The sequence below is a fragment of the Lepisosteus oculatus genome, chromosome 16 (genome assembly GCF_040954835.1).
Source record: "Lepisosteus oculatus isolate fLepOcu1 chromosome 16, fLepOcu1.hap2, whole genome shotgun sequence".
In the NCBI taxonomy this organism is placed as follows: Eukaryota; Metazoa; Chordata; class Actinopteri; order Semionotiformes; family Lepisosteidae; genus Lepisosteus; species Lepisosteus oculatus.
In genome coordinates this window covers 16,722,528-16,743,284 of record NC_090711.1, presented here as the reverse complement: position 1 = coordinate 16,743,284, position 20,757 = coordinate 16,722,528, and the positions used below count along the sequence as shown (strand labels likewise).

Genomic DNA, 20,757 nt, shown 5'->3' with positions numbered 1-20,757 from the left:
GCAGGCCCAAACCATGATGCTGCCACCACCATGTTTGACAGTGGGGATGGTGTGTTGAGGGTGATGAGCTGTGTTGCTTTTACGCCAAACATATCATTTTGCATTGTGGCCAAAAAGTTCGATTTTGGTTTCATCTGATCAGAGCACCTTCTTCCACATGTTTGGGGTGTCTCCCAGGTGGCTTGTGGCAAACTTTAGACGAGACTTTTTATGGATATCTTTGAGAAATGGCTTTCTTCTTGCCACTCTTCCATAAAGGCCAGATTTGTGCAGTGTAAGACTGATTGTTGTCCTATGGACAGACTCTCCCACCTCAGCTGTAGTTCTCTGCAGTTCATCCAGAGTGATCATGGGCCTCTTGGCTGCATCTCTGATCAGTCTTCTCCTTGTCTGAGCTGAAAGTTTAGAGGGACGGCCAGGTCTTGGTAGATTTGCAGTGGTCTGATACTCCTTCCATTTCAAGATGATCGCTTGCACAGTGCTCCTTGGGATGTTTGAAGCTTGGGAAATCTTTTTGTATCCAAATCCGGCTTTAAACTTCTCCACAACAGTATTACGGACCTGCCTGGTGTGTTCCTTGGTCTTCATGATGCTCTCTGAGCTTTCAACAGAACCTTGAGACTATCACAGAGCAGGTGCATTTATACAGAGACTTGATTATACACAGGTGGATTCTATTTATCACCATCAGTCATTTAGGACAACATTGGATCATTCAGAGATCCTCGCTGAACTTCTGGAGTGAGTTTGCTGCACTGAAAGTAAAGGGGCCGAATAATTTTGCACGCCCCACTTTTCATTTTTTTATTAGTTAAAAAAGTTTCAAAAATCCAATAGATTTCGTTCCACTTCACAATTGTGTCCCAATTGTTGGTGATTCTTCACATAAAATAAAAAATTTCTATCTTTATGTTTGAAGCCTGAAATGTGGCAAAAGGTTGAAAAGTTCAAGGGGGCCGAATACTTTCGCAAGGCACTGTAGTTCAATGCCAACAACTACACATAATCTAAAATACAATCCTTATTTCAGTATCTATGTAAACATATAGTCTGTTAACTTCATCATCTTCATCAAAAGTATGCCTAACCCCATTAGGAAGTGTTCTTGTTATAAGTGTATTCCTCAGCTTTCCGCAAATTATCCTCTTCTTGCCAACATCTCTAGTCTTTTATCCTGCAATAACTCAGCCAACACTTAAATCTCCAAAAGCTGCTTGTGTTAATTTCTTTAAATCACAAATATAATGTGTAAATACTGGCCATGTAATACTCTGCATTGTGGAATAATAGTTTATTTTAAAGGGAACTAGAGAAACTAAGAACTAGAGAAATCAAGAAAGGCTTTTTTTCTAGAATTAATAAGTGCACATCCTGTTCACTGGGGAAATCCACACTGAGCAATCTTCAATATGTTCAGAATATGACAGCAAGAATCCTATCAGGGATGCATTACACCTGTTTTCAAGTCCTTGCACTGGTTACCTATCAGATTTTGAGTCAACTTCAAAATCCTTATCCTCCTTATATACTGTCCTACAACTGTTATTATTGATCTCCGAATTATTGTACTTGACAAGACTTCATTCAGCCTTTCCTGAACGTCTATGAAAGGCAGAGAGAGTGCTGTTTCTGGTGCGATCTTTTGCAGCTGACATTTCACTGTTTTAAACGAACAAGAAATTAGATTGCTCATAAATCACTTATTCTATATAAACACAGCGTTATTGCCCTCCGAAAATCCTCTATTTCTTGTTCGTTTTAGAGACCTTGATTGAAACTGATTTTAGATGTCAGAAAGGATTTATTTTCTCTGTATTTCCTACATTGCTTTGTTGAGATTTTAACTTTATATCTAACTTTATATCTAGGCGCAGATTTCAACTATAAATCGTACAGTAATTAATAGCAGTAAATAATGATGTTAATACATAAAAAAGTCATGCCTTGGAGTATAGACCCCCAAAGGAATGCCATAGACTCAAAGTGCAAAATAAACACATACAGAAAGAAAGTATTTGTATTGTAATTGCAAATCCTGGTACTGTATGAGTGATTGGTATGACTTTCCTCATTACAAATCTCTTATTAGAATTTAAATTTCTCTGTAACTCCAGGTCAGAACAGAGAAAAGGTAACTGCCTTAAGGAGTTTACAATTATGAAAAATAGAAGGATAAGAATGATACGTATGTCTTCTGTCATTTTCTAAGTCATGTTACTGAGCACCAAATCTTATTGAGAATATGAATCCATTTAAGGTTTATACCATTAAAGTTACGGTTTATTCCATAAAAATGTTTGTACCAGACTTTTTTGAGGCCTGTTTAATTGTGTCTGAAGTCTGATGTTGTAAATTTTATTGTTAAAAAGATCCATGAAAATGTCACTACTAAAGTTAGCTGGTACTGTTGGTATTGTAAGTGGCAAGTAAAGCTCATATTTTAGATTTTGTGTAGTTGCTAGCGTTGAACTGTGTGTTGGATGCACATGAATTGAAGGAATGGGCAAACATAGCTGATGCGGATCCACAGAGCCAGCATATTAAGATGTTTATAATTAGAGGCAATTTGTTTAAATAACTAGGTATGGATACTGATGTGCAAGAGAGGTGGAAAGGCTGTTTCCTTAAGCCAGCACTATAAAATGTTTTATTCTCAGTGAGATGCTGCCATTTCATAGTGGGTTTCTAACACTGTGTATAGTTCCATCCACACAGTGCCTTTACTTCCATCCATTTCTAATCTCTTTATCCAGTACAGAGGATTTGGAGCCTATCCCAGTAAGCGACGGACACAAGACAGAATACACCCTGGACATAGCGCCAGTCCATCACAGGACAGACAGACACAAACACACACACACCAGGGCCAGTTTAAATCTAACCTCAGAACCTTTCTTTTCAGAAGACTTAGTGTCTGTATCTGCTTCATTTTCTAATATTGGTAGCACCTCTAACTGCTTGTCTTTCTTATATGCATTTACTTTGTAATCTGTGGTCCTTTTATCTGTTTTTACATCTACTGTATTGCTTTGAGATGCCACCTTTAATGGTGATATATCAAATAAAGTTTTTTATTATTGTTATAGTGAAACATGATCAGATTTTCCCTGGTTCAGAAAAAAAGATCTAAAGTATACTAGTTTGTCACTCTTCTCATTCCCTTTGCTAAATGACTTTTCATACTAATCTGATCAATCTAACTGCCAGTTTTCTGTGCTTTCTCTATCCTGCTAGATTTGCAATTATTCTGAAAATGTTCTTCTTGAAATAACTCATTTCTAAATACCTTTTTCACTGTTAACATCTTGCAGCAACTCTGCAACAAAATATACAGTCTGACAGTTCATCCTGCTACCAACATTAAATAAAACAAATCTTAAGATTTCTATATTTATGTCTTTATTTAGTGGTTTCATAAGTGACAAAGGCTAAACTTTCTTGGAAAAATGTCTTTTATGTGTTGCGGAAAAAACTGACTTGCTTTAACAAAATATGTTTACAAATCCTTTCACCTGGCATTTTCGTAGTTTAGTAGAAATTATGGAACGCTCTGTTAAAAGCAAGGGAGTTTTTATGTCCGTTGCAGTTCTTTTGCAACATGAATATAATGATATCGTTATTAATTTCTTGAGATACGCGATTCCATATTATATTCTCTTTTAATCAAATTCTAAAAGTATGGTTGTTGACTCCGGTATCGCGTTAGTTAAAGACTTCGATGCTTAAAATGTTTAGGGAGAAATGGAATACTGGTGTGTATGTTTTCTTTAAAGTACCGAGACCAGCCATATACTGTATGTTTAAGTTCCAAAATTAATATCGTTTATGGACTTCACACGCGTTGCAGTATGCTCCTATTCTTTTTATGCTCAGGCACTAAGTAAAAGGAGATGCTTCATATTGCTTAACTAATTTTAAAAACTAAGTTAGAAATGCAGACGCTCCCTCGGTGTGCTGCTCTGGTGCGCCGGCTCTTACACAGTGCCTGTCTTCTGTAAGCGTTACAATATACAGTGCCTTGCGAAAGTATTCGGCCCCCTTGAACTTTTCAACCTTTTGCCACATTTCAGGCTTCAAACATAAAGATATAAATTTTTAATTTTATGTGAAGAATCACCAACAAGTGGGACACAATTGTGAAGTGGAACGAAATCTATTGGATTTTTGAAACTTTTTTAACTAATAAAAAAATGAAAAGTGGGGCGTGCAAAATTATTCGGCCCCTTTACTTTCAGTGCAGCAAACTCACTCCAGAAGTTCAGCGAGGATCTCTGAATGATCCAATGTTGTCCTAAATGACTGATGGTGATAAATAGAATCCACCTGTGTGTAATCAAGTCTCTGTATAAATGCACCTGCTCTGTGATAGTCTCAAGGTTCTGTTGAAAGCGCAGAGAGCATCATGAAGACCAAGGAACACACCAGGCAGGTCCGTAATACTGTTGTGGAGAAGTTTAAAGCCGGATTTGGATACAAAAAGATTTCCCAAGCTTCAAACATCCCAAGGAGCACTGTGCAAGCGATCATCTTGAAATGGAAGGAGTATCAGACCACTGCAAATCTACCAAGACCTGGCCGTCCCTCTAAACTTTCAGCTCAGACAAGGAGAAGACTGATCAGAGACGCAGCCAAGAGGCCCATGATCACTCTGGATGAACTGCAGAGAACTACAGCTGAGGTGGGAGAGTCTGTCCATAGGACAACAATCAGTCTTGCACTGCACAAATCTGGCCTTTATGGAAGAGTGGCAAGAAGAAAGCCATTTCTCAAAGATATCCATAAAAAGTCTCGTCTAAAGTTTGCCACAAGCCACCTGGGAGACACCCCAAACATGTGGAAGAAGGTGCTCTGGTCAGATGAAACCAAAATCGAACTTTTTGGCCACAATGCAAAACGATATGTTTGGCGTAAAAGCAACACAGCTCATCACCCTCAACACACCATCCCCACTGTCAAACATGGTGGTGGCAGCATCATGGTTTGGGCCTGCTTTTCTTCAGCAGGGACAGGGAAGATGGTTAAAATTGAGGGGAAGATGGATGCAGCCAAATACAGGACCATTCTGGATGAAAACCTGTTGGAGTCTGCAAAAGACCTGAAACTGGGATGGAGATTTATCTTCCAACAAGACAATGATCCCAAACATACAGCAAAATCTACAAAGGAATGGTTCACAAATAAACGTATCCAGGGGTTTGAATGGCCAAGTCAAAGTCCAGACCTGAATCCAATCGAGAATCTGTGGAAAGAGCTGAAAACTGCTGTTCACAAACGCTCTCCATCCAACCTCACTGAGCTCGAGCTGTTTTGCAAGGAAGAATGGGCAAGAATTTCAGTCTCTCGATGTGCAAAACTGATAGAGACATACCCCAAGCGACTTGCAGATGTAATCGCAGCGAAAGGTGGCTCTACAAAGTATTAACGCAAGGGGGCCGAATAATTTTGCACGCCCCACTTTTCATTTTTTTATTAGTTAAAAAAGTTTCAAAAATCCAATAGATTTCATTCCACTTCACAATTGTGTCCCACTTGTTGGTGATTCTTCACATAAAATTAAAAATGTATATCTTTATGTTTGAAGCCTGAAATCTGGCAAAAGGTTGAAAAGTTCAAGGGGGCCGAATACTTTCGCAAGGCACTGTACATACCCAACACTGCTTGTACCCATCTGTCATGCAAATAAAACACCTTGAATTGAATTGAATTGAGGGGAGAGTGGGGGAATACTAAAGCCAATACTGGCGACGTGCTAATGCGTTGGTTTAACAGTCCAGGTGTGGCAGGCTTCCAATGTGAACTCGACTTGATTGGAGGACAATGAACGTATTTTAGCCCTAAATGAATTAATAGCAAACATGGTTTACATAAAATACATTTTTCCAAGAAAGTTTATAATAATACGATCTATAGTTGAAATCTGAGCCTACTTTAAAAATAAAGGAAAAGCATTTTCAGAGAGCAATCACGCTGTGTTTATGTAGAAAAAGCGATTAGGTTTATGAGCAATCTAATTACCTATTCGCCTAAAACGCTATATAAAATAAAGTTTATTTAGAGATGAATGATCAGTGTCGCAGTTTAAATAATGGGAGTCAGGAAACTAACACACAGCGCCACCGGATTTAATAACACAATAAAAACGCTATAAAATAATGTGACTAGGCACAGAAAAAGTTTACAGCACAGTACAATAATAAATGCTGACCATGACTTTAGAAGCATAAATTACCTTACACTCAATTTAAACACAAGCTGTCTTTCTGTATGAACCTCTAAGCTGGTTCATACAGAAAATGTAGAAATGTATTAGCCTGATTATGATTAAAAAACACATATAATTAAACACGCATTTGCGATTTAAATCAGAACACGATTTAAATCAATATAAATGTTTATATTGTAACGCATACTATCCAGCCTCCATTTCTCTATAAAAATTTACTCTGTTGCACACACACACACACAATAGAAGCAGAAACCGCTGTCAGAAGGGAAGAAGGTGACTATTCATTGTTATCAAAAATGACTTAGAATCGATCATGTTGCGATATTTTGAAATATAAAAGTCAATTGATTGTCCATAATATCGCTATTCTATTTTTTCGAAGAAATGTTTGTTAAAAGAAAAGTCCAGCACCAGCTGGATTCAAACACACGACCTGTGCGTTGTTAGTCACACACCTAGACCAGTAGGCTACAAGACAGCTTGCACAAACAGGCAGGCGAAACAGTCTTACACAGCCCTGTCGCAGCACACGAATCTAATCATACAGTTATTAAATGCTTTAGATACGCGATTCCATATTATATTCCCTTTTAATCAAATTCTAAAAGTATGCTTTTTGACTCCGGTATCACGTTAGTTAAAGACTTCGAAGCTTAAAATGTTTAGGGAGAAATGGAATACTGGTGTATATTTTTTTCTTTAAAGTACCAAGACCAGCTATATACTGTATGTTTATGTTCCAAAATTAATATCGTTTATGACCTTCAGATGCGTTATGCTCCTCTTCTTTTTATGCTCAGCTACTAAAATTTCCCTTTAGTGGTAAAATCCATATAAATATTCAAAACTAAGCAGATTGAAATGTGCACAGTAAAGACATTAAATGATTAAATCTTTTCACTACCAACCAATGCACCACGAGTGCCCCTGTCGGTCATTTTGGCCAGCCAATCACTTACCGCGGTGCCCTGCGGGTTGGTTACTGTACCGCGGGTTTTTACCGCTCATTTTGAATGGCTGCATCTGTATATTCAGCATATTTTAACAGGAGGTGCATACTACACTCTGTACACATAATCCTTTGCAGAGAACAAATTGTAATTTGCATCAACATCTCTCCAAGCATCATAAAACAAAACTGAAAGGATTTGACAGTATTATCAAGTCCAAGTGTCAGACAGAAAAGGTTTAAAAAAATAAATCAAACACTAACCAAACAGGAAAAGTGAGATTAGGAGCCAACCTGATGAAGCAAATTTGCAATCAAGTGCTCTTTACAGGAAAGATCTGAAAGTAGCATTTATTTGAATTACAAAGAATCTGAAAGCCTGCTACTGCTCCTTGCTATTGTTTCTTTATCACAATAAATTGTATACAAGTACAAAACAGATTAAGGATTTATTCTAAATAATTTTTACATGAAACCTTACCACAGTTGCATTGCTCAATCTTTGAACTTTGAAAAAGCAATCAAATAGCAATAAACAATTCTATCTGATGGACAGGCAAGTACTTTATAATATGTTTTGAGATATCTGAGTTGGAAAAAGATGTTCACGGTGAAACTGGACTATCTTCTTAAAATTAAGAAATTTTGTTTGTTTTCATTATGTGATAATATTAATGTTTGAATACACTGTATGTATATTATCCAGGCTCTTAAAAAGTTAATTGTTCTATTCAAACACTTAATCATAAAAAACGTCCCCAAGAGGGGGGACGCAAGGCGATGGACAAGATAGTTTCTTAAACTTCCTACATTCCTACAGTCATTATATCTGAATGAAAGCTGCCTCCTAGGCTCGTGAAGAGAACCAAGAGCAGGTGAGGCAAGCAGGCTAGCTGGCATGGCAAACAAGTAAACAGAAAAATGCAATCCAACGATCTACAATAGTTGAAAAATAAAGCAAACAGGATCAGAGCCAACAAATCAATGCTTTAAAGCGCAATGGGCACAAAGGCATAGTCAAAGCAATGAACAGGACCTCCTGCCTTTATTAGCCTGTATTTAAAGCAACCAACTGATTTACATATCTTGTCAAGATTCTTTTCTGGAAACTGGGAGGTTCTGCATTGTGCTGCAGGAGCAGAAGTGAAGACTAGTGAAAGAACCAGCAGTAGCTTACCTGCAACATTTTTTATCAAGATACTTGGTTGGATCAAGTTTGAAAAAGGAGTCTTGTATCCCAGCTCAATCCAATTACTGTGGGTGTAGAAATCCTAGGAAATACAAGCACACGTGTTGGGAAGAAAATTATAACAAAGAAACATGTCAATACTCACGGAGCAACTATTGTTTATTCTACTGGAGATGATTTATTAATAGCAACCTGACAAACACCCGAGCAGAATCTTTGCTTTATATACTTATGTCTATGTGTTTCTTTTATCTTTCTTGTTTTCTGGTTTTCTGTGGAATCCCATCTTTATACAGTTCTCTCTCTTCTCTCTCTGTGTGATTTTTTATACATTTTGAAATACCATTTAATTAATTCCAATAGACTTATTTGTTGCATATCTCTTGTGCATCAGAAAGAAAATGCATCAGTATAGGCATTTGGCAAAGACATGCATTTCTCCATCCATTTCCCTCACCTGTCAAAAAGATCACAAGCTTTTCAGATTATGTTTTTAGCTTCAGTCTTTCATCTCTTTCCAGTACTCTTTCTGTATTTGTTTTATCAACAATACATACCTAGTAGGCACATAGAAGAGCGGTGCAGAAGAAGAGAGACTCAACCCAAAGATGAAAAGTTTTACTCACCTGCAGAGTATGGAAAATTTGCCCCAGAATCTTTCTTGCTGTATAGAAGTTCTGCTGCCTAATGTTGGCTTTCACACAGGCTAGCCCAGCAGTAATGAGATTTTTTCCCTTCAGAAAGGACTCATTGTCAAAATGATACTCTTCGTTTGACATGTGCTCCAGATCCACCCGGGCATTGCTTAAAACAATCGATTGGATAGCTTCCTCAAATGTTTCTGAAGACACCTTCTCATTTATCAAGTTATAGTGTGCCTGGATCACTTGCTTCGGGGTGATATTGTCATCAATCTGCATTTGTAAAAAATATAGAAAAACATATGTATATAATTATTATACATATATACAGTACATATAAATGCTGATTGATGCACATACATATGTACACAATAATATATTCATGATACAGTACGTGTATGTGATGGTACTATGATGGTATAATAATTCTGTACTAAATTTTATTGGTCCAGTATCTAAGTCTCAGGTAATTCCCTTACCTCTGTATATCTTTATTAGCCCCCTATTTTTTAGCATCTGCAAATTTAACAACTGTGTTAAATTTATCAATCAACATTGTTAATATACAGAGTCCATAAAAGGTATTGGGACAATCAAAAAATGCCAGTCAAGAAACATATTTATTTGCAATAATCAGATTAACATAAATGACACATATGGTAAAATGATGCAAAACCTTGATCATCTATCCATCCATTTTCTAACAGCATCTTCTAATTCAGCTGGAGCGTCGATCATATCTTGGCAAGCATTGGGTGTAAGCAGAGTACAACCTGGATGGGATGACAGTCCATCACAGGTCACACACACAGACACACACTCATGTCAGAAGTCAATTAACCTACCATGATGTTTTGGACTGTGGGAGGACACCCATGAAAAGATACGGAGAACATACAAACTTTACACAGCACACCAGGGCCAGAATTGAACCCAGTATCCCTCTGCAGCAAGGCAGTAATGCCAACCACTATACCACAATGTCTATTTACATTATAGCATATAGATAGATAACACTTTCTTTATAAAATAAAATAAATAAATAAAAATAAATACATAGGTGGTGCAAAGTATGATCATAGTCATTGTAAAAACAATAAAATATGTACAAAATGTGCATAGGTATATACAGATTGAGTGTCCAAAAAGTACAATGGAGCAACATGCTGTCCATAGACGAGCAAATGAAAGGCTAACAGTCCTAGCCTAGGGCAGTGTTATACATGCGGAAATGTTCCCTTGAACACCGTAGCTGGAGCAGTCTGTTGCTAAAACTGCTCCGCTGCCCAATAACAGTCCCATTAAGCAGATGAGAGGCATTGTTCTTGATGGCTGTGAGCTTGGGCAGCATTCTCCTCTCAGCCACCACCTCCAGGGGGTCAAGGCTCAGCCCCAACACAGAGCCAGTCTTCTTGATAAGTTTATTGAGTCTATTTGCATCTCATCAGGATGCTGCTGCCCTAGCACACAACAGTGTAGAAGATGGCCACTGCCACCACTGATCCATAAAAAACGTGTAGCAGTGTTCCACACACACCAAAGGACCTGAACCTCCTAAGAAAATAGAGTTGGCTCTGACCTTTCTTGTACAGGGCGTCACTGTTACCAGACCACTCCATCTTATCATCCAGGTGTACCCCGAAGTACTTGTAGGACTGCACCCCCTCTATGTCCTCACCCTGGATGGACACAGGGTTCAGCGGAGACTTATTCCTTCGAAAGTCCAGGACCATTTTTTGGGTCTTGCTGGTGTTGTTTAGCTGGAGATGGTTAAGATGAAACCACTCCACAAAGTTGGTAATCAAGCTCCTATATTCCTCCTCCCTCCCCTCTCTTATACACCCCACAATTACAGAGTCATCTGAAAACTTCTGCAGATGACATGAGTTGTACCTGAAGTCAGAGGTGTAAGAGGTAAACAGGAATGGAACTCCAGGGGGTCCAGTGCTGTACTCACCAGGGTTCTGAGGTGTGTAAGAGGACCCGGGGAAGGGTCATTTATAACCAGTATTTCCGGAACGAAACACTGAAAATACTCTATATAGACTTGGGCAAGATGGCCACCCAGGATAACCACCTGACCCGCTATTGGAAAAGGCCTATGCAGCGAAACAATGAGACACAGCTGAACTACATCAGGAAACAGGATATAAATGCCCCAGAAGCGATGAGCCAGCACGGAAGCCGATAAGGTGAAAGCATTTTGGAGGAAGGAGAGGTTTAGGATTGTGCTGGAAGGAATTAAAGAATAATGGACTATTGGATACAGCATATGACAAAGATTTACAGATTACGACTTGGATACGGTACGGATTAGTGTGGACATACGGGCTCGGAAATTTGGATCATTTAAGGGTACTGGCAACAGATCATGGAACGGATTTGGGAAACATACGGATGAAGAACAAAGAAGATCAGTGTGGTGTGAGTTACTTCTCTTTTACACCTGTTTTCCCCCCGGCGACACCACAGGTGGTCCAGTAAAAGCCTTTCCAGAGTTTTCATTAGGTATGATGTCAGTGCCACTGGTCTGTAGTCATTCATATTAGAACAATAACATGCTTTGTGTGTAACCCAGTGAATTCAAGTGACTGTAAATCAATCACATTAACTACTGTGCATGAAGCTTGCAGCTCATTGAGCTCATCCAACTCTTTGTGAAAAAAATTGATACTTTGTCAAGCCATTACTGCAGACACTTGGATTTCTTGCCTATTCTTGGGATATTCTGACTTATTTTTTATGTTAAATGATGCCCAGTTGAACCTTAATGTGGAAATTAATATAAGACTTTCCACTTTGTGCCGACTGCCTACTTCGTACCACTATTACAGAGAATACTTTAATCTTCAAAAGAAGACAAAAAAAGTTTTTGTAAACTTCTGAATTCTTGTGCTGCTGCACATCATGAAACAAAGTAACTTCACAACAAAAACAGAAGAGTGAGTTCTAGAAATTCCCATGCATGCCCAGGACATAAAATTGTCATCAAATTATTCTGAACCCATGTGTCCTGAGATTCTGAAACACCAAGAGCAGGTATAAAACAGGTTCTACAGGTCCTGTAATCTAGTGATAATCATCAAACCAACCCTTATATGACCATGTAGCGGCAAGGCTTATTAAAGTACAGTTATTAAGTTTGCTGCTCCCTAGCCAATCCCTCTCTCCTTCATCTCAGTGGTGCTGGATACAGAGAGGCCATTCCATTTGGTTCACATCTAAGGTGTTTTTCTAGCTGATAGAGTGTCCTGATAAGGTACAACTCCCAATGCTGAGATTCTCCAGCAACCCTAATAGATGGTCATCTCTGGCACCTTACTGTCTGGGAGAGTCTCATCCCAAGTTGTTTACAACTCTAAGGTCAAAGTGCATTGTTACTCATCATCAGTCAATCAGGAACTGGTAAGGCAGATTAACCCCACGCGGGTCTTGAATGTCCGTGAAACTTTCAACCAATGAACGACCGTAGTTCCTCCAGGTAAAACAGGCAGCACAGGGCTTCCTCAGAGCGCCTCCTGGACATTCTCAGACTCAGCTCCTCCTGGACATCCTCAGACTCAGCTCAGACAATCACGTAACGGCCAGTGTGTCCGAGTGCCAGGATTTTCCTTTGTTCTAAGAGTTGAGAACGGAGGTTGCCAGTGCGTAACCAAAGGATCCGCCCGAGGTTAGCCCAGCAGCAAACCTTGTGAACCCACCACGAAAGCTCATCAACAAGTGAACTATGGTCGGAACTGTGGACTGTTGAATCAGTATTCAGGACTAGCGCTACATCAGGAATGAACCGGTCTTCTTCCTGTCTAAAGAGTGTGACCTGCTTGGACCCGTAGTTACTTTTCTCCTATGCACAAACTCGCTAGTAAAGCCAGAAGTAACTAGCCGGTCTTCAGAGAGCATCAGCAGCACGTCGCAGCAGAAATCTCTCCCTCTCTCTCCCACACCGTCAGCTGCCAGATCTGTCAACAGGAGATCGGAATCCACCAGATTGGATGAGTATTCAACCTTCTGCATTACAGCTCGAGAATTCAACTGTTACCTCAACCTGAGTTGATATCAATTTAATTCCTATGAATGATGTACTTGCTTTTGAGTATCTAGTGTAGAAGTTGAAACCAAGTTCATTTACAAAATGGTATAAATGAATGGTATACTGAATGTATGTCCCTCTTGGTTTGTAACTCTTCGTGATTTAATATATACCTTTTGTATTCTGGTAACCCTCACGATAAGATCTGTTATGTTTATATGCACGTTATGTATTAATAAATGCATTCTCGTGTATTAGTATCCGTGTATGTGCGTTGAATTATCCCACAAGGTTGATTCTAATAGCCATCAAAAAATCATTTTGTGACTTAGTGCTACAATTAATAATTGTCCCAGTAAATGCACAAACAACTACATTTATTGGTGCCTTGTGAGAGGATGCTTACAACCATATCCTCTGAAAACATGACCAGATTATTGTGATAATTAACACAATGCTTAACACCCCGAATTCAAGATAGTGGTGAGGTTGATCTGTGTGAATTCAAATCAGGACTGCTTAGGTTTATTAAATTAGGTAAGTTTATTTGAAATAAAATTAATACAAGCAAAGGCTTATGGAAAGAGGTGTGGAATTAAGAGACCTTGGTATGTTCCTATTACTGATATTCTGAATTGCTTCCCTGGTCCAGTTGCCTTTGTATACTGGCTTTCTTGGGTCATGATGTCCAGTCTTCTTGAGCTTAACATCCAGAGACCTCATGGGCCTAACTTCCTGGGCCTAACTTCCCAGGTGTGGTTCGTGGCTTGCCCTGTGTATTAACCTCTGACAAAGATATTCCAATGTCTTGCCTGCCAGGGTTCTGGTTGGCTAATTCAGATCTGCATCTTGCATATCTCTTCTTCAGGAATTTGTATTGCTTCTATCTGAGGAGACATTATAAAATGTCCAATATTTGGGAAAGCTCAACTTCTTCTGAGTGATACTTACAAGTTTGATAATTACAATTCTGCCTATTCTTTTGATACAAATAAACATGGTTCACTTCATCCTGGAATAATTATGATGCCTAATATTGTATTTTAATTTGAAATATATGATGTGGCAATTCAGCCAGTACTTCATACAGTCTTTTATCAATATGGAACGAAGGATGCTATTTAATCAGGTCAAAATACTGATTTGCTACACAATCAATGGGAGGGGGTTGTGTCCCATTTTGCAACTAAGAGGGGTGACTTGATTTTCCTAACTGGGACCCTCAACTGATGTGGATGGATCAGAATAATGTGTTTTCTGATTCTGAATCCTTCTAATAATGCTTGTTGCAATCAGAATTCTGACTTTTTCCTCTGTTTAATTATAAAGTGTAATTTAAGACCAAACAAGTGATATCTACGGGTATTTGCTCAGACATCCCTTGTTTCTTGAGGTTTAATGCAGTTGGTTATGTCTCTTTTTGGTATAACCATGTGATTTCTTTATTTCATATCAATAGAATGGCAAAACATGGTGTTTGTGTTACATAAGATAGATATATATATGGATGTTTTTAAGGTATGTTGGCCAAATGGTTTTATGGCCATGTCTGTGCAACTCTTATCTCTCCTTGAGAGAGTGGTTCACGGTTGTTATAGCCTTTTTAGAGCCACGAGTAATAACAAATCTCAGATTTTTCAGAGATGCAGGCATGAGGACTTATTTGTTAGCACGAACTGAGTAAAAACACACCCTAACATTAAATACTATGACATACATTAACCAGGGTGGTATTTTAATGTGTATCACAGTTAAATTTAAATATTGTATTAATCGATATTCTAGATTTTTTCCCATGAAAATTAATGCAATATAAGAGGCTATAGGTTCCAAAGTACAAATTCACAACATGAATTAGAAAACTAAATACAGCCAGTGGTGAGCATCGACTCAATGTGTTGTCACTGATTGGTCAATGACACAGAGAAGCTGGCTAGCTGTGGCTCCATGCTTCTTTTCACAATGTTACTGTATTACGCAGATGACAGTAAAATCAAATAGTCACATTTTGAATTTGTAGTAAGTGGGTTGCTCCACAGGACATCTGCATGATTTGGAGAAGGTGTTGTACACGACACAGTTACGTCACAATCAGGCTCAAGATCATTCTGTGGGTAAGTCCATAGGAAGGGAGGGGAGAAGCCAAAGACCTTCCAAAAGGAAGAAGCTACCAAATTAGCACTTAATTATAAAATGACTGGGATCACAGAATCATGACTAACTGAAAACAATTGAAACTAATGTAACATCAGCAAATACAAGCTGAATTGCTGAAAACAGGAAAGACAGAAAAGAACGAGGGTAGCACTATATATAAAACAGATATAGCAGTCATATTCAGGAATCAAGAGCCTGAATTGATATGAATCTGCAACAAAACCCACCAGGTCAATATTTGACAAATACATATATTGTAGCTTGAATTACATTTAAGATTATAAAAACAATCATTATAACTACAGGATTGCCTATATGGAAATAAAACCTTAGGGAACAGTCATCATGGATTTTGAAAATAACTTGTTAGAGGTCTTTAAATAAGCAATTACAACAATGGATACACACAGAGCAAATTATGTGATATATTTAGATTTTTAGAAGGCTTTTGATAAAGTTCCTCTTAATCATCATATTACAGACATTCAGGGAAATTCTCTAATTGGTTTGGGATTGGGTTAATTTATAGGAAATAAAGACTATAGATGAGGAGTAAATATTCATATCAGGGTGATGTAATTAGTGGAGCATGGCAGGGATCTGTAGTAGGACCACTGCTCTTCCTAATGTAATGTATATAAATGATCTTGATTCTATGATAGTAAACTAGTCAAGTTTGCAATTATACCACATTAGTTCAATTAACAAGTGCAGAGGTTGACATGCAGGTAGTATAAATTACCTATAAGTAAGTAAATAAATAAAAGCTGAGCACTGAACTAGAAGAGGCTACTTATGAATATTTCAGTAGTGAAAGGAATATCCTGCACTGACAGGATGAGAAGGTGGGCCTTATTTAGTCTTGAGGACTACAAGGGAACTTTATATAAAATTTGAAATGTTCAAAAGCATTCACAAAGTCAACATAGTGGACTTTTTCTAAATGAACAGCAAAACCCAAACCAGAGAAAATAAGTGAAAACTACACAGAAATGCATTTAAAATGAGAATGGGAGACACTTCTTTTCCCAAAAAAAGATCTTGGTTTTTTAATAGTTTAATCACACTCACACATACTCAAATGATTTGTAAATTATACAGTAGACTGTGTATTTTGTGTATATTTATGCCTTCTAAAGTTGTGATGGCTTTTTTTAAAAACTGAAATCCCACTGTGCCAGGAACAAAGAAGCACATTAAACATTCCTTTCCTAGTGAAGTGTTTGCCTATTTAAATTTTTTAATTTACGGTACTTGTTAGTTTACAGCTTCTGTACTAAGTTATGCACTAAATATGCATGTTTTGTTATGCAGCATACATAAAAAAAAACTTGTAAAAGATGGGCAGCACAGTGGCACTGTGGTTTGCATTGCTGTCTCGCAGTGCTGACGTCCTGGTTAGAATTCTAGACTTTGTTACAGATGCAGCCATTCAAAATGTGCAGTACAGACACGTATAGGAGGTAATTGGCTATGGCCTCGCAAGCATTGAAGCAAAATACCACAGTATGTGATTGGTTGACCGACAGGGGCACCTGTGGTCCATTGGTCAGTTGTAGAAAGATTTAAATGTCTTTACTGTGCCCGTTTTAGTATTGAATATTTATATGGAATTTTACCACTGAAGGGAAATCTTAGTAGTTGAGCATAAAAAGAATAGGAGCATACTGTAACGCGTGTGAAGGCCAAAAACTATATTAATTTTGGAACATAAACATATAGTATATGTCTGGTCTCAGTACTTTAAAGAAAAAATACACACCAGTATTCTAATTCTCCCTCAACACTTTAAGCATCGAAGTCTTTAACTAACTTGATACCGGAGTCAACAAACATACTTTTAGAATTTGATTAAAAGGGAATATAATATGAAATCGCGTATCTAAAGAAATTAATAACGATATAATTATATTCATGTATCGCAACACAAGAATAGTACACGGTGTACAGTGTCTGTTGATAATGTTTGTAGGGCATTTTCAACACTCCTTACGTGATCTTGCTGGTGGTGCTGTGGGTTAGGTTCCTGTCTCCCACATCACATGTTGCATGTTTGAATCCACCTGAAGCCATGACTTTTTTTTTAACAAACATTTCTTTGAAAAAATAAAACGTTTCCCTGGGTCAAAGATTAAATAAAACTTCACTCGCACCAAACAAATTTATATTTCTAAATATCACAACATGATCAAATTTAAGTCATTTTAAAAACAATGAATAGTCACCTATTCAATATAAACATTTATATTGATTTAAATCGCGTTTAAATCACCTTTATTTAAAACCCATAAATAAAGCTGATACTGTTTAAACATTTTAATTATTTAAAACTGTATTACAGCAACACAATGCACAATGCAACGTAAATCGTTACCTTTTCTTCTGCGTAATAATGATCACCTCTCTGTCCAGCAAATTAACAATAGTAATAATAATGAACTTTATTGTATATGGCGCCTTTAAAGGTGGCCCTCAAAGCTCTTTACAGGATAAAAACAATAACAACAATACTGTGAGGCTGGGCAAACAATTGTTTTTTTAAAGAAATACAAAATGAGATATAATGATGTGTTCCGGCTTAGACATTAACGAAGAGCATAACGAAGGTCATAAAGGTCATAAACGATATTAATTTTGGAACATCAACATATTATGTAAACTGCATGTTGCTGTTATTGGTATTATAAAGAAAAAATACTGTAAAATCCTGGGTTCGGTACAATGATTCAGGCATTCATGTGAAGGACAACAGAGCTTTCCCTGGCTCAAAAAGACAAAAAGAATAACGGACACAGCACGAGCCTGCATTCTCTCCTCAGCCGTCCACACCACACTTTTCCCTGGGTCAGAGATGAAATAAAACTTCACTCGCACCAAACAAATTACCACACACCGAACACTGAACATGTTAACCCAAATATGTCTCACAATACTTTTATGGTACATTACTTTGCTAAAATGTATTTAAAAATAAAAATGATTACAAATGCCAGCAGAGAGAGAGACACACACACAGTTCTTCATTGTCAAAAAGTAATTGTTTTTTACTTTGTCAGCACCCAGACAAACGCAAACGCGTTATTAATGAAATGCTTTTATTCATTCTTAATCAAACTCACAAGTTGTCATCTCCTGTTGAAGCTCTGTGAGACTAGACTCACACATGGCTAGACTTGACTATTTAACCATGAGATTATGTTTATGTTTATTAATCTTCCTTGTTATGCACTGAGAATGATAAGCACCCCGAACATGGGGGCGGCGTAGCGGTCGGCTCTGGCTTTCCCATCTATACCGATGCTCTGCAAGTACAACCACCCTCTCTGCGGGAGTGCTGGATGCGACGAATTAAACCTGTTCCACAGGTATTTTCAAAGTAGAAGGGGGCAGGATTCCAGCGAAAGACACCTCCCCCCCTCCAAAACCCAATAAGTACAGTACTTACTAGTTAAGAAAGCTAGGCTCCTCAATGAAATCGCTTTAACATGCTAATGCGTTGGTGTAACAGTCCGGACGTGGCAAGCTTCTAATGTCTCCCGACTACAGCGAAAGGAACCCTTCTTTCATTGGAAGACAATGAACATATTCTACCTGTACATGAGAATATAATGCTGGCGCGTGGGCGCGGTGGGGTGCTGTACCAGCTGTCAAAAAAAAGTTGTTGTTTTTTTAAAGTCAATTGAGTGTCCATAATATTGCAGTAAGTGAAAAGACCATGGGCATTCTTCCTCCCCCTACATTCTCAGAGTAGAATAGAATTTTCCTTTGACAATACAAGGCTCGCCAGATAATGTGAATCGAAACCTGTTTTTCTAGCTTTTAAAGTCGTGCGATGTGTAAGCAGGAACACATCATTATATCTTACATATGAAAAATACAAAATATAGCTCCCAAACAAACGCAAACAGGTTTTAATAAAATGCTTTTATTCACTCTTAATCTGACAATTTCAGGAAGACTAAGGAAGGACTAAGGAAATCATCTGTTGTTGAAGCTCTGTGAGCTCGGTGACTTTGAGACCACTTGTTATCCCAAGTTGTCGTCACAGTTCAAATAGAGAAAAAAGAGCTGACTGACAAGATTTAAGATGTGGCTGTCAATGTTGGATTAAAAAAAACATGTTTCCCGACATTAGTTGCATTGCTTGAAAAATAATTTGATTTAGAGAGACTGGATAAGTAATTCAAGTGTTTTTTTAACTTCCTGAAAAACAAGTAATAATTTAACTATATGTGCAAACATTTTATGATATGTCACTGTTGTGAATGTCTGTGGAGTGTATCTTATTTGCCTGTCTGTCCTGGCTGTGTTCTCTCGCTCGCTCTCCGCCCCCCTCTCTCAATTCAATTAAATTCAAGGTGCTTTATTAGCATGACAGATGGGTACAATCAGTGTTGGGTTTTACTTTACTTTGAGATGCCACTTTTAAAGGTGATATATAAAATCAAGGCTTTAACTTCAACTCCGCAAGTCTGAGTTCTTGTGTCTGTCCTATCCAAACCCGAAAGTATTACAATATGTATCTTTATAGCAGGTGGTGTACAGCTTTTTAGTATAGATTACACTTTTCTAAAATGCATTTAAAAAATAAAAAAGATTACAATCTAATCTTTCCACGTTTGATCTCAAGATCCCAAGAAAAATAAATCTAAACGGGGAGAAAGCTATGCTGAAAGTTTATTAAGATACTTAGAAGACAAAAATATCAATTTATGTTGCATTTGTCTGATTGCGAATAAAAAGACACATATATTTAAACACGCGTTTGCGATTTAAATCAAAACGCGATTTAAATCAATATAAATGTTTATATTGTAATGCCTAGGTGACTATTCATTGTTATTAAAATGACTTAAATTCGATCATGTTGTGATATTTAGAAATATAAAAGTCGATTAATTGTCCATAATATTGCTATTCTATTTTTTCAAAGAAATGTTTGTTAAAAGTAAATTCACAGCACCAGCTGGATTTGAACACACAACCTGCAGGTTTAGTAATCAGGCATGTAGACCAGTAGGGAACTAGGGAAGTCACATGCAAAGAGAGGCGAAACAGCCCTACACAGCCCTGTCGTGGTACACAAATACAATCATATCGTTATTAATTTCTTTAGATACGCGATTCCATATTATATTAGCAGAAAAGCTTAAAACTACCACTTTTTTACACGCTATTTCACATGTTAGTTAAAGACTTCAATGCTTAAAATGTTAAGGGAGAAATGGAATACCGTTGTGTATTTTTTCTTTAAAGTACCGATTCCTGGAATCTGACTGACTGACACCCTTCTGAAGTGGTTCCATAATATCTGGTATACGGAAAAGAAAGCGTTGATAAAAAAGTTTGGATTCTCATGTATCTGATACAAGTATCTTTTAATACAGTCTTTGATGTGCTCTTGAGGATCCTTGTGATATTTTGAGCTCCGGTTGAATGATAAGTGTCGCAGTTTAAATAATTTTCATAGTTTGAAATTATGAAACGCTCTGTTAAGGGAGTTTTTATGTCCGTTGCAGTAAAAGAAAGTGCCTGACAAACTAGTGCTTGTACAAATGTGCTAAA

At 37.6% G+C, this 20,757-nt stretch overlaps 1 protein-coding gene across 1 annotated transcript in view; it reads right to left on the bottom strand.

The window, feature by feature from the left end:
- The window catches only part of LOC102694522 (von Willebrand factor A domain-containing protein 7-like), a 111,286-nt gene that overhangs the window by 82,094 nt on the left and 8,435 nt on the right, over positions 1-20,757 (bottom strand). The window contains exons 2-3 of the mRNA XM_069179656.1: positions 8,991-9,278; positions 8,353-8,446 (exon numbers count right to left, since the gene is read on the bottom strand). Of these exons, the coding sequence (XP_069035757.1) occupies positions 8,353-8,446; positions 8,991-9,278 (382 nt within the window). The remainder of the gene's footprint in view (positions 1-8,352; positions 8,447-8,990; positions 9,279-20,757) is intronic.